Consider the following 15800-nt stretch of genomic DNA (forward strand, 5'->3'; position numbering starts at 1 on the left):
TAAAAGCCACTCCCCCAGCGGCTGCAGCCAATAGCTTCAGTGCTGATCTGTGTATTCTGAGAGCGGAGGAGTCCCCCCATTGTCAGAATACAAGAGTGCAGCGGGGAGGATTCCCCCATCCACCTCCAATGTGTGGATGGGGGAATCGCTTCAGTTTTTCTCTCATCCCGCTGGCTGAACGATAAAACTGAACCATGTAGGCCAGCTTTGGGGGCAAATATATTATCATCAACTCATCCCTATGAAGGGGTTAATCTGGGTTCCCACACTATATATGTGTGTATCATCATCTGCTGGAGATAAAAGACGTCACAGTGACTATGGAGGAAGAGGATGGACATGACTATGGAGGAAGAGGATGGACATGATGGGGGTTACTGTGTATAAATAGGAAATAACATCTTATTACCTTCCCTGCTACCACTTCCAGCAATGTCTCCATTGTACTTCGTACCACATGGAACTTCCTGTCTGTACCTGAAATCACTTCCTGTCTGTCCCTGACATCACTTCCTGTCTGTCTTCCATAGAGACTTCCTGTCTGGGTAGAAGTGAGATCCCCACCTTGTGGAGCTCAGAGGAACTGCAGCCCCGAGAAGCGTCTGGTAGTGTGACCCCGGCCTTGTGCTGGGTGTGTATGGACTGTAGATCCTTATAGAGGGGTCACCTCCACTCCCACCAATGGGGACAGAAATATATGACTGCTCGGGGGAGGGGTTTTGGCCCCTTTGATTTTGCAGTAACACTGATTGCAGATTTAGTCCTGTAGAACATCTGGTATATGGATACAAAGCCCCCCAGCCCAGAGTAAAGGGTGGAAATGGCTGGTGACCCCCAGATTTGGGCAATGATGTCATCACTATTAATGGATAAAACCCGCGCTATGTGTAACTAAAAAGGTTGTGAGAACCACAATCGGGCTCAGGGTAGGATTTCTGCTGCTGCTCCTAATTTTGAGATATGGATTGCGTGCCGGAAAATAATTACACGGACAACTGTCCAGTACAACCACCTTCACATCATCTTATCTCCGTTTATTGCAGGGCGGTGCTTAACCTTTTATACATAGAAAACAATAGAGTATACGTCACTATTACGTATATACAGTCACGTTCTAAAAGGCACATTTTTCTTGGTTGAAATATAAGAGAAATGTAGAAACTTGATGCTTCTCGTCCTGTTATCTTTTCACCCCCCCCCCCTCACATTCCCAAAGTAAAATCCTCTCAGTGCGAAGGGAGGGGTTGAGAGCATCGCTCTGAGCAAAACAAGTTAAGGAGGACTGCAAAGCCCAGCAGACAAAATATATATATATATATACTCACAACACATATATTTAGAAATCTAAAAAAGTATAAAAGTAAATATGTATAAAATGTATATTTTAAACAGAAAACAGAATAGGCATTTTACCAAATCCATCACAGTCCCCCCTTAAAATGACTGTTTTACTCTGTCCCTATAACACCTCGCTCATCTGTCCTTATGTACCTTGGAACTCTTTTATGCTGTACGTTAGACAGGTGATGACTATTTCATCACCCCCCTTGCCACAGACTTTGTACATAAGGAAGTCAGATGCTATCCCTACAAAATTGTGAAATTGCTGTTGGCGGGGAGGGACCGTAGAGGAGTGAAGGGTTTATCCTCTTCCATCACAAGGGGGTCCTCCTCTTCTTGATGGAGAAATGCAGGTGTGCTGTTGTCTACAGCCTTGCTTATTAACTTCTTTACAAATGATAGAATACAACATACAATCAGAGCTAAAAGAACTAGAATTATTAATACCGTTACACCTATTTGGGTGAGCACTTTTTGCCACCCACTCATCCAGCTAAAATATTGATCCCCGGGTCTGTGATACCTGAGTTCTTCTTCAGCTCCACTGACAGATCTTCTAATTTCTTTATAGCCAGAGTAACCTTACCATTCGGGCCAGTATTGTCAGGAATATATGTACAACATGTTCCAGTTCCTTCTATCATTTTACAGACATCTCCTTTTTCCGCTAAAATCATGTCCAGAGCCATCCTATTCTGGAATGTCATGTACGATGTAGGGGCTAACTGGTCAACGATTCCTTGGAGGACATCCCTGGAGTAATTCACAAACCTCTGTTGGTTGTAGTATATGTAATCTATCCAATCTACATTTTTATTAACAGTTATTTTGGGGATCAGAAATTCGAAGCCTGCTTTTACTTGGTCTCTGGCTTTGAATTTATTAGGCACCCCCCCTTGGGACTCCAATGGCATCTATATACACATGTGGGTCAAAACTTCCGGAGGGAGCTGTCCGCTTCCTCCTGTGCCTAGATGCTGAGTCAGTGTATGTGTCAGGGGTATCTTCTGTTAGGATATGGAGAGGCATAATGACCTTTGCAAGAGCATACTCACCAGTCCAAATCCCTTCCAATCTGGTTCTAATCTTTTGGTCCCCAGTAATCATCCATGACACATATGTATACCTGGTCACTACTATCGGAACATGCTCATTATGTCAAGATCATATAGGTTATGGTCATAGCACCACATGGGATCTATACTACAGAAATCAAAGGTGAAAATAGCTACATGAGTGTTGGATGAGTTGTACCAAAATATAGTGGTGTCACCTATTTCGGTGATATCCACCTGTTGAGCCTCTGTCAGACTTATAAGAAAAAGGATATACAACATAGTTGTCATGGTGTAGATGACTCCTTTTCCTCAGGGTTTGGGACATTCTTGCAGTGGGAGGCGTGTATCCAAGTGTTCTTCCTGGCCACCTTGTCAGAAGTGGCTGTGGTCAGCAGAACTTGGAATGGACCATCATATCTTGGCTCAAGGGAATGTTTCCTCATAAATGTCTTTACTAATACCCAATCTCCGGGTAATAGGCTGTGAATTCCTGTATCTGACTCAGAATCTGGAATGGAGAAAACACTTGGACATGGATACGAGTTAATTCACGTGATAATGCAGTCACATAATCAATTAACACATCAGATTGTAATTGCAACTGTTGCGGAAAGTAACAGCCAAGTCTGGGGGGCTGAGCTAAACAAAATTTCATAAGGGGACAGGGCATGTTTCCCCCAGGGGGGTGTCTGACACTAAACAGAGCAATGGGAAAACTGTCTGGCCAAGTCACGTTAGTCTCTTGGGCCATCTTTAGCATCCTGTTTTTTAGAGTCCCATTCATCCTTTCTACCTTCCCACTGCTTTGAGGGTGATATGGGGTATGTAGGGCCAACTCAACCCCCAGTGCTGTCCAAATCTCTTTTGTAAGGGTTGCTATGAAGGCTGGACCCTGAACACTCTCTATCACCTCTGGGACCCCAAATCTACAGACTACCTCACTCAGTAGTTTCTTAGCCGTGGTCTTGGCTGTCATGTTTGTAACAGCATAGGCTTCTGGCCAACCAGAGAACATGTCCACCACCACTAGGGCATATTCATATCGTCCACTTTTTGGCATTTGTATATGATCAATCTGTATCCCCTGTAATGGATAGAGGGGTTTTGCCAGATGTTTCTGCAGTGTCTTTTCCGTCCTCCCCGGGTTGCATTTTGCACATACTACACACGAGGCGCAGTAATTTCTGGTTAAGGTGGTTATCCCTGGAGCCCAGTAATACTTGCTGATCAACGAGTTCATTAAGTTCTTAGAGAGATGTGCATGTCCATGCGCCCATTGGACAATTGCTGGATACATATGTTTTGGTAAACAAGTTTTTCCTTTCATCGAATACAATTCTCCATCATAGTCCGCTCCTTTATCAATCCATTCCAGCCTTTCTTCTGTATAAGCAGCTATTTGCATAGAGATCAGGTATTGCTTGTCAGATTTCACCTGTACTGCCAAAAGTATCTGTACTGAGGTCTCACTCTCCTCTTCAGCCACCTCAGACGTTTTTTGTTGGTTTTTTCGCTGCTTCTTTTGGCAGCTATATCCGCCAAGTGGTTCCCTCTGGCCTCTTGAGAATTCAGTTTACCATGTGCTTTAACCTTCAAGACAGCCACTTGGTCAGGCAGGAGCAGTGCATCCATTAAGTCCTTGATGGCTGGGCCGTGTTTTACCGGTGTTCCAGCCTCTGGCTTTCCAGATCATACCAAAGTCATGAGCTACTCCAAAGGCGTACCTTGAGTCTGTGTAAATATTGGCTCTTTTACCTTCTGCCATCTTACACGCTGTATTGAGGGCTTGAAGCTCTGCTTCCTGGGCAGATAAAGTTGGTGGTAATGCTCCTGCTTGTAGAATTTCAAATTCCGAGGTCACAGCATAACCTGTGTGGTACTTTCCTCTTTCATCTGCATATCTGGAGCCATCCACAAAAAGTGTGTAATCAGGGTTTTCCAGAGGAATTTCACTCACTGTAGGGAGATGTGTGTTTCCATACGCATCATTTCAAGGCAGTCATGTGGAGTAGTGCAGGGGTCTCCTTCTTCACCTTCACCTTCTCCCCCCTCGAAAAATGGCAGAAGAGTGGCTGGGTTGAGGGTAAGACACCTTTGGAGGGTCACATTGTCAGGAATGAGGAGGGAGATTTGCAACCGTAGATGTCTGGCTGTGGACAGGTGTCGGGGTTGTACCTGATTCAGGATGGCGGCAATGTCATGCGGTGCCAGAAGAAACAGGGGGTGTGCTAAAACGAGGTCTGAAGTTTTGTCCAACAGTGCTTGAGCAGCGAAGACAGCTCTTAAACATGAAGGACCACCTCTAGCTACGGGGTCCAAATGGCAAGAATAGTACCCAATGGGTCTGGTTTGACCTCCATGTTCTTGAGCTAGGACCCCCGTGGCTTGACCTTGCTTTTCTGACACAGTTTGAAAGGTTTCTCATAATCTGGAAGTCTCAAGGCAGGAGCGGTGGATATTGCTTGCTTCAGCAGAATAAAATTGTCCCGGGCCTTGCTTGACAAGGTAAATGGCACAGACTTGAGAGCATCATAGAGTGGTTGCATAAGGACCAATGCATCAGGGATCCATGCCCTGCAGTAGGATATAAGTCCAAGAAAGGCATGCAGTTGTTTAGCTGCTTTAGGTTGGGGAATATCCTGGATTACAGCTACACGGTCCCCCAGTCTTGTTTGAAAATACTCCCATAAGGGGTGACACGGGTTTGCCCATTTCCTAACGAGAGTTGGGGCGTGGTGGTTGATATTCGCATTGCCCTTCCCGGGGGTCTCTGTCTTGCCTGGGATATCTTGGGGCTCTGCATTCTCTTCTAAAATGTTCCCGTTTTTCACAGTTATAACAGGTGATCCTTTCCCTGATATTGGGCAATGGTGGTGGACGAGTTTAGGTGGGATCTTCGTCATTGACCACCATGAGGGGCGCTGGTTTTTTCCTTTTTGATTTTCTATACCTCTGGCCACCATCATCAGACATCTTCATAGAGCGGTATTCAGGGCGGGCCACCCTCAGACCTTTCCTGATATCCTCTTTGAGCCCTGAGACAAAAGCAGTTGAGAGCATATGTGTGTGTGCCTTTTCATATTGAGAGAAGCCCAGATCATCAAAGGCCTGTATGAGTCTGGCATAATACTTCTCCACAGACTCCCCTTTATCTTGGGTGATGTCTTGAATTGTGGTAGTCTGATCCGCCAATTTCTCCTTTGCCCAGTCATGGAGCTGGGCACAGAACTCCACGCCTGAAGAATAGGAAATAACACTTGTCAGGCAGGCATCATTGAAGGCCGTCTGCATAACCGGCCAGAAAATATGTCCTGCTTTAATTTGGCGTAGACTGAGCAGGTCTTTCCAAGCAGCTGAGTAAGTTTCTTGTATCTGCACTACCCTGCGATAAAAGGGCATTGTCTGTTTCTCTGGGTCAGGCAGACTCGTCACTAAGGCCGCTGCTTGTGATGGGGTAAAAGTGACATACATTACCGGTGCCCCTTCCGGTAATCTTGAATGTCGGGGCTGTCTTGTGTACTGTTCCTGTTTAGTTTGTACTCCACTGTGCGTGGGTTTGGGAGTCAAATCTATTGGCGCCCTTGTCGCTTGCAGCTGTTGAGCACTCCATTCAGATGCATCGTCATTCAATTGGACATCTGGCATAGGTTTGGGAGTCATACCTATCGGCATCCTTCCTGCTTGCGGTTGTTGATCATTCAGCTCGAATACATTGTCATTCATGTATCCGGCTTGTGAAGGTGATGCTTCCATATTGGGGAAAACGGGAGTGTGGTAGGAACCATCCTGGTTTAGAACAGGGAGAACTGGATAAACTCCTTGTTTAGGCCTTCCAGGTGTACCAAGATGGCTGCCGGACGGAAGTGCACCAGGCTGGGCAGGAAGTGACAACACAGGTGTAGCAAGATGGCTGCTAGCAGGAAGTGTACTGGGCAGGGCAGGAAGTGACAACACAGGTATAGCAAGATGGCTGCTGGCAGGAAGTGTACTGGGCAGGGCTGGGGTGGTGGGCATAAAGTAGGCGTTAGATGAAGGGCAGGGCTGTCCTTCCCCTCCTCCACCCCACATTCCAACATAGGGAGGTGGTTTTAGCACACGTCCATTTACAATTTTGTGATACAAATACATTATACAATTGCCATTTTCTTGAATTTCTTCCAACTATCCTTCTTTATGCAACACTTTTCCAGTCCTGTTCCAAACTTCTGTCACGTTCAGCAAACCTTTATCACATAACATTCCTCTCTGTTCCTACAATGATTTATGCCAGTCCTGACCTTCAGCTTACAAACTTTCGCTACTTTAGATAACTTTTTAACTGCTTCACTTCTTTCTTTCCTCTTTACAATATCACATACTAATCCTTTCTGTGGCTTGACTATCTTCTGACCCATCTTCCCCCCTCTCTCTGGGTCACCCAACTTCTCACTCTGTTCTGTTCTTTCACCGTAGTCTCCGCTAACGGTTTCAGAGGCAGTGCGGGCAACTATTAGATTAATATCCCTATTCCGCTGCTTTCTGTCTTATCTCAGGACAAACAGTGATTCACAAATACACTCAGAACAGGACATTACACCTGCCGCCCCTCGCTCCGTGAAGCTTCAGCAGCTGAACTAAACCCTCAGGGGTCTCACACCGTCAACCCCGAGTCACCGTCCGTTGACGCTTGTTGCAAGTTTCCGTCTCTTCAGGGGCCCACAGCTCACCTGGCCGAACACCCAATTGCAACATATTGCAAGGTTCCGTCTTCCAGGGGCCCACAGCTCACCTGGTCAGGACACTCATTGCAACTTATCTATCAGTCTACTGAGTTATCACAGTCGCACAGAACGACAGACACTGAACAAATACACAGTCAGCAGAGATCCAATGGCAGGTTCGTTAAACAGCCCCAGGTGAGGAATAAAAATTACCTGCCTCTAGATGACCTCCGGAAGCCGACAAGACTGGCTGCTAGGACTGGACAGAAACAAATCATACAGTGGTAAGTATAAAAAGTACCTACCGTACTCTCAGGGGTGCGCAAATCCCTTTTGGTTTGTCTCGGCCAGCCACTCAGTCCCTCACGCGGCCTTCCATCGATCAGAACCTGGGGCCCCTCGTTGGGCAGCCAGCTAAAAAGGTTGTGAGAACCACAATCGGGCTCAGGGTAGGATTTCTGCTGCTGTTCCTAATTTTGAGATATGGATTGCGTGCACGCCGGAAAATAATTACACGGACAACTGTCCAGTACAACCACTTTCACATCATCTCATCTCTGTTTATTGCAGGGCGGTGCTTAACCTTTTATACATAGAGAACAATAGAGTACATGTCACTATTACGTATATACAGTCACATTCTAAAAGGCACATTTTGCTTGGCTGAAATATAGGAGAAATGTAGAAACTTGATGCTTGCTTCTCATCCCGTTATCTTTTCACTCCCCTCACATTCCCAAAGTCTAAGTGAAATCATCTCAGTGCGAAGGGAGGGGTTGAGAGCATCGCTCTGAGCAAAACAAGTTAAGGAGGACTGCAAAGCCCAGCAGACAAAATATATATATATGTATACGCACAACACATATATTTAGAAATATAAAAAAGTATAAAAGTAAATATGTATAAAATGTAAATTTTAAACAGGAAACAGAATAGGCATTTTACCAAATCCATCACAGTATAGCGATTGCGGTGTTTGTATAGGGATTGCAGTGCTCGTACAGTGATTGCAGTGTTAGTATAGGGATTGCAGTGTTTGTATAGGGATTGTAATGCTCGTATAGGGATTGCAGTGTTCGTACAGGGATTGCAGTGTTTGTATAGGGATTGCAGTGCTCGTATAGGGATTGCAGTGCTCGTACAGGGATTGCAGTGTTCGTATAGGGATTGCAGTGCTCATATAGGGGTTGCAGTGCTTGTATAGGGATTGCAGTGTTCGTATAGGGATTGCAGTGCTCGTATAGGGATTGCAGTGTTCGTATAGGGATTGCAGTGTTCGTATAGGGATTGCAGTGCTCATACAGGGATTGCAGTGTTTGTATAGGGATTGCAATGCTCGTATAGGGATTGCAGTGCTCGTATAGGGATTGTAGTGCTCGTACAGGGATTGCAGTGTTCGTACAGGGATTGCAGTGCTCGTATAGGGATTGCAGTGTTCATATAGGGATTGCAGTGTTTGTACAGGGACTGCAGTGCTCGTACATGGATTGCAGTGTTTGTACAGGGACTGCAGTGCTCGTACATGGATTGCAGTGCTTGTATAGGGATTGCAGTGTTCGTATAGGGATTGCAGTGCTCGTATAGGGATTGCAGTGTTCGTATAGGGATTGCAGTGTTCGTATAGGGATTGCAGTGCTCGTATAGGGAATGGGAATAAAGATATACATGCCACCATTTTTCCATATAGTAAGATGGCGGATTCGATTTCCTGCCCTTGATGTGGGACAGAATATAAGGAACCACCTCTCAGACATCTTGATCCCTTGTGAAAAAGTCCAGGAAGTGATGAAACATGTTGGGACACGTGACGTCTGATGCACTCACGCAAAACCGGAAGTGTGGTGGTGGCCATTTTGGAAGTGGGAACATGCGGTTCTCTATACATAGGACTACACCTGAGCTGTTCTGAATGCTGGAAGCTGATATTCTTCAATTGTAATGTAAGATATTCAATAAATATTGACTTCTGTTACTATATAGCGCTGATTGTCTCCTATCTCACCTGATGAGGAATATGGAAGAGTGCCAACAGGAACATTAGGAAGCCTGGAGAGTGCGACTATCCCCTGAAAGCCTGGGATTTATTTCCAGAGGGGAATGATCCATTGTTGCACCAGTTGGAGGAGAGCACTTTATTGTTCACTATTATTGAGTTTGTAGAGCTCACTATTAGAGATTTGGGTTATTCTCCATTCTCACTATTTGGAGGTGATCACGTTTCATCGTTTGGACTTGGAATGGTCACTCTTCTGATTCTTGTCACGAGTGTATTTACATATTCAGAGATTGATATATTGGTAGAGGAATTGTTTCTTCACGTGTGAGCTCACGGTATGCAGTTGGCATGATACACGGTTCTTTCACTATTTTACATGTATGTTCAGTATAAAGGTAATACACTATCAGAAGTTTATTTTTTTGAGGTTCACAAAGAATTTTGGAATTTCCATACTGGATGATTAAAGATGATACGAGTTTGCTTTGGAAAGACATCTTTACAGAGACATTTTGGACATTTATTTTTTGGGACATTTAGTTTGCTATATAATTTTTATTTTATTAATTTTATTAATATTTTATTTAATTTTAATTTTATTTAATTTTATTTTATTAATTAATTTTATTTTACAATTTATTTTTTTATTTTATTGTATATTGGGATAGATTCATCTATGTTTAAAGAAGAGTTTAGTTACATGTTCATTTATGTACCGTATTGCATGACCGCGCAATTGTCAGTAAAACTAGTGCAGTGCTGTATAGTAAAAAATGGTGTAAATTCCATTATCTCTCCCATAGTTTGTAGACGCTATAACTATCACACAAAGCAATCAATATACACTTATTGGGATTTTTTTTTACCAAAAACATGGAGCAGAATACATTTTGGCCTAAATTTATAACTAACTTTGAGTTTACTATATATTTTTATAGCCAAAAGTAAAAAATATTGGTTTTTTTTTCAAAATTTTTGGTCTTTTTTTGTTTATAGCGCAAAAAATAAAAAGCGCACAGGTGATCAAATACCTCCGAAAGAAAGCTCTATTTGTGTGAAAAAAAGGACATAAATGTTGTTTGGGTGCAGCATTGCATGACCGCGCAATTATCAGTTGAACTAGTGCAGCGCCGAAAGCAAAAAGAGGCGTGGTCAGGAAGGGGGATAAATCCTCAGGAGGGGGAGGGGTTAAACTCTCCAGTATCTTCCCAACTATAGAAGTTCCACTAACAGCCCTATAATTACTTGGGAAAGATTTTGTCCCCTTTATAAATATTGGCCCCACATTGGCCTTACACCAATCCAGTGGTACTATGCCAGTCATTAAAGAATCCCTAAAAATGAGAAACAATGGCTGTGAGATGACAGAGCTGAATTCTTTAAGGCCCCGTGGGTGTCTGCCATCCGGTCCAGGGGCTTTATTCACCTTTATTCTGTACAAATATTTCTGCATCATATCAATTGTGAGTCAATGTGGATCATCTGGGGGTGTCAGTACCACCCCCCCATTATGGACAAGAGCCCCCCCATGCTCCTTTGTATACACAGAGCTGAAGAAGGGATTTCATACATTGTCCTTCTCTTTGTCCCCCCCCCTCTAGATGGTTCTGTAAAGGGCCTCCATGCTGGGACCGGACCTTTCTACTATTCATAGATTGGAGGAATGTTTTGGGGTCGTCCTGATATCTTTCTGTCGCTTGTTTTCAGTTTTTGTGTCTTTATTTCCTTTTTGCATATTCTGTTTTATTCTTTGTAATGTGTAAACGATGATCGCGTTCCTTCATTGTTATATTTAATAAAAGCTCTTTTCTTATTATCTATAACTTTTGTAACTTTGGCCGTCAGCCACATAGGTTGGATTTGTAGCCTTTTATACTTGTTGCCCATGGGAATATATTTTGCAGTGTGGTCACATACAGGCTTTTTGAAGAACTCCCATTTCTGTGTTGTGTTCATTGTGATGCCAATATTCCCTCCCAGGGATATTAGCTCTCTTAAAGTTGAGCGTTTTTATTTTCCCGTATGTGCTCGCTGTTTACAGCTAACAATAAATTAAATCATGTTATGGTCACTGCTACCCAGATGTTCTTTTATATGGACATTCGTAATAAGCTCTTCATGGTTTGAGATGACTATGTCCAGCAGAGCATCATTCCTAGTTGGGGCCTCTATGAACTGGACCATAAAATTGTCCTGTAGTAAGTTTATTTATTTTTGCCCTTTAACTGTTCCTGAAGTACCATTACTCCAGTCACTTTCTGGGTCGTTACCATCCCCCATTATTATCACTGTCCCAGCCCTTGCAGCCCTTTCCATCTGTGTGAGGAGCTGAGTCTCCACCTCCTCATTAACACTGGGAGGCCTATAACAAACTTCAATGATGACCTTTGTAGTACCGCCCCCCATGTGCAGTTCCACCCATAATCCTTCAGCCTCATCACACTCTCCATCAACTAGGTCCTCTTTCACACTCGCTCTGAGATCACTTCTCACATAGAGACAGACACCACCACCTTTCCTATTTCCCCCGTCTCTCCGAAAGAGAACCTAGCCAGGAATATGAATGGCCCAGTCATGTGAGGAATGAAGCCAAGATTCAGCAATACCAATTCAATCCTAGTTCTCTTCATGCACCAAAACTTCCAACTCACCTATTGTGCTGGGCACACTTCTGGTATTGGGGAACAAACACTTTCATTCACTGACACCTTGTCCATTCACCGACACCTTGTCCATTCACCGACACCTTGTTCATTCACCGACACCATGTTCACACGGATTTTGTGTATCTTTTATTTTCCTACAAATGCTACCAATTCCACTGGTTGTTTGTAACATGGGAACCTTCTTATCATCTGCCATAGCCCTCCCCCCATTCCATCCCCTAGGGGTACAGACCCCTGTCTGATCTGTCTACCTCTTTATAATCCCAGATGTACAGGAAGACAGGACTTCAGTGAGGAACATTTCCCTCACTCTGGACAGGAAAGTGGCTTCACCCCCATGTGAGTTCTCTGATGTCTGTAAAGATTGGACTTATCTGAAAAACATTTTCCACACTCAGGACAAGAATATGGCTTTTCCCCCGTGTGAGATCTTTGATGTGTGTAAAGATGGGACTTCACTGAAAAACATTTCCCGCATTCAGGACAGGAATACGGCTTCTCTCCCGTGTGAGATCTCTGATGTCTGTAAAGGCTGGACTTCAATGAAAAGCATTTGCCACACTCAGGACAGGAATACGGCTTCTCACCTGTATGAAATTGCTGATGTCTATAAAGATTGGACTTCTGTGAAAAACATTCCCCACACTCAGGACAGGAATACGGCTTCTCCCCCGTGTGAGATCTCTGATGTGAGTAAAGATTACACTTCACCGAAAAACATTTGCCGCATTGAGGACAGGAATACGGCTTCGCCCCTGTGTGAGATCTCTGATGTGTGTAAAGATTACACTTCACTGAAAAATATTTCCCGCACTCAGGACAGGAATACGGCTTCTCCCCTGTGTGAGATCTCTGATGCTTGCAAAGGTAGGACATCAGTGAAAAACATTTCCCACACTCAGCACAGGAATATGTCTTCTCCCCCATGTGAGACCTTTTATGCACATTAAGACGGCATTCATAAAGGAAACCCTTCCCGCACTCAGTACAGGAGAATGTCTTCCCTGTTGGAAGGCCGGCCCGGTCCCGTACAGTCTGAGGTTCCTCCGGATACAAGGAATCCGATGGTCCATCTACACTGGGTGGTGCCGGATGGACATTGGAAGGAGTCGGGTTTTCTCCTGGACTATACTGTGTGATGTCCTCATCTTCTACTTTCCAGTCTGGAGACAAAGTGAGACAATCCTCGGAGGTTTTCCTCATCTCCCGGCCATGGACTAAAATACAAAGACAAAGAGGATTACTAGACAGGAGCTGATTGGTTCCCCCAAACCAGGACTCCGCCCACATCAGGCAGCTTGGTTTTTGAGGAGCTTACAATTCCACCCTCAAGGGAACTAGGAAATGGCTCCTCTGATCTCCTACCAGGTCATTTCTTTATTCATGGACCTTAGTCAGAGAGTGAGGAAACAACCAGAACTGTCTTTTATAGGAGGGACAGTGATGAGGGGATTATAGGACGAGGGTCCCCACCCCAACTATCACTCATCGCCATCTTCCCAACACAAGAAGTACTGCACTTCCTTATTTAGTCCATGATTTAGTCATGAAGAACAGCGGGGCTGAGCCCCACCAGAGGTCAGAGAGTGAGGATGGGGGGAGAACAACCAAGATGAAGACTGGACTGATCCTGAAGACCACCATCATTGGGGTATTGACTCCTCCCTCATTATCACTTTCTGTTTAAGGGTCCAAAGTTGGAGGATGTTATCACATTATTATCACCATGTAAAAGTCTGTGCTCCAATCACATCATCCGATATAAAATGTCCAGCTGGGAGGAAATGGGGGGAACAAAAGAGAATCCATATTATGTGTATATATAGCAGTGGGGGCAGGGGGGAGAGCAGAAGTCATGACTATGGAATGTACAACACAGAGTATATAGTGCAGGGGTCAGGAGGATGTAATGTACAACATAGAGTATATAGTGCAGGGGTCAGGAGTATGTAATGTACAACATAGAGTATATAGTGTAGGGGTCAGGAGTATGTAATGTACACTATATAGTATATAGTGCAGAGGTCAGTAGCATGTAATGTACAACAAAGTATATAGTGCAGGGGTCAGCGGTATGTAATGTACAACATAGAGTATACAGTGCAGGGGTCAGGAGTATGTAATGTACAACATAGAGTATACAGTGCAGGGGTTAGGAGGATGTAATGTACAACATAGAGTATATAGTGCAGGGGTCCGGAGTATGTAATGTACAACATAGAGTATATAGTGCAGGGGTCAGGAGGATGTAATGTACAACATAGAGTATATAATGCAGGGGTGAAGAGTATGTAATGCACAACAGAATATATAGTTCAGGTGTCAGGAAAATGTAATGTACAACATAAAATATATAGTGAAGGGGTCATGAGAATGTAATGTACAACATAGAGTATATAGTGCAGGGGTCAAGAGAATGTAATGTACATCATAGAATATACTGTGCAGGGGTCAGGAGTATGTAATGTACAACAGAGTATATAGTGCAGGGTCCAGGAGTATGTAATGTACAATATTGTGAGGGGAGTGACTTTGGGTGGGGGGCACAGCCTCCTTTGGAGTGGTGGGGAGACCCCTGCTGCAGCTCCCCATATCCCTCTTATGTGTAAATCACCCTGTGCCTGTTAGGGGTACAGGGTGGAATGTCCTAGTATTGTGTAGACATGTATAGGTGGGGTGTGGGGGTTGTTCATTGTTTACTGTCATGTGGTTTCTCCATTGTTCTATTGTGTCTTCCTTGACAGCAAACTATTATGGGATGTATGTGTTCCTGTATTGTCTATTGCCACATGGTGTATCCCATTGTTCTATTGTGTGTGTATTGTCTACTGCCACATGGTGTATCTCATTGTTCTATTGTGTGTGTATTGTCTACTGCCACTGGGAGTATCCCATTGTTCTATTGTGTGTGTATTGTCTACTGCCACTGGGAGTATCCCATTGTTCTATTGTGTGTGTATTGTCTACTGCCACTGGGAGTATCCCATTGTTCTATTGTGTGTGTATTGTCTACTGCCACTGGGAGTATCCCATTGTTCTATTGTGTGTGTATTGTCTACTGCCACTGGAAGTATCCCATTGTTCTATTGGGTGTGTATTGTCTACTGTCACTGGGAGTATCCCATTGTTCTATTGTGTGTGTATTGTCTACTGCCACTGGGAGTATCCCATTGTTCTATTGTGTGTGTATTGTCTACTGCCACATGGTGTATCTCATTGTTCTATGGTGTGTCTTGGTTTGGTGGGGGGTGTTTCCAGCAGCCCTTCCCCCTGATGGGATGGCCTGCTGATGTGTTTCCTGTTACTGGTTGTATTTCCCCACCATGTGTATATCTTGTGTTTGTGTTAAAATAAAGCAGTCTCACTTCCTGTCTTAAGAAGAGTCTGGTGCTGTCTATTTCCTGTATGGTCAGCGGTGGTGTCCGTGGATAATGTTCGGACAGGGAAGCGAGAGTCTAACGGAAATACTAGCGCATTCAGGGTCCGGTTCCGTTACAAATATAAATTATACAGTATATATAAAGTGTAAATGTGAGCGCAATATTAAAAGTGGAAAAAAAGCAGCCAGCATATAAAGGTAAAACCTCAACACCTTAAAATGATAAATAGAAATAAATATGCAGCGCTAAAAACATATATCTTATAAAGGTAAGGGGGGCGCATGCGCGACCAGGACAGGTGATGGCCGCATTCCTCTGAGGCTCCCTGCTTCCCTGGCCTTAGCGACTCACCCATGGCGCAGCGTCGGCCTCCGAGCGTCCCTGGGTGAGTCACCTCAGCTTTGCACCCGGCCCCCACGATAAGGGAAGAGACAATGGGGAAGATTGGGCGCTGGAAGCCCCCCTCTCGCCGAGTGAACCGCGGCCATCCCCGCTGCAGCGGTTCCTCACCAGGCTGCAATCCCCAGCCTCTATTACAGCTGAGACCCGGAGAACATGCTTCGGGCCCCCAGTGGTGGCCGGAGGTACTGTAGCCACCAGCTCTACAGTGCAGCCAGCATCCCCTGCATCCCCACGGTCTCCTAACCCCCAGATGAAGG

General features: G+C 44.5%; 1 protein-coding gene across 1 annotated transcript in view; it reads right to left on the reverse strand.

Annotated features, from left to right (window-relative positions):
* Positions 1-13232, reverse strand: part of LOC149445427 (uncharacterized) — a 52760-nt gene extending 39528 nt beyond the window's left edge. The window contains 4 exon segments of the mRNA XM_089653835.1: positions 3337-3395; positions 4062-4300; positions 5350-6185; positions 12074-13232. Coding sequence (XP_089509961.1) covers positions 3337-3395; positions 4062-4300; positions 5350-6185; positions 12074-13051 — 2112 coding nt within the window. The 5' untranslated portion in view covers positions 13052-13232.
* Positions 13233-15800: the final 2568 nt, after the last annotated feature.

This window comes from Staurois parvus, unplaced genomic scaffold, assembly GCF_062004578.1.
Source record: "Staurois parvus isolate SC_StPar_1 unplaced genomic scaffold, SC_StPar_1.0 ptg000721l, whole genome shotgun sequence".
In the NCBI taxonomy this organism is placed as follows: domain Eukaryota; kingdom Metazoa; phylum Chordata; class Amphibia; order Anura; family Ranidae; genus Staurois; species Staurois parvus.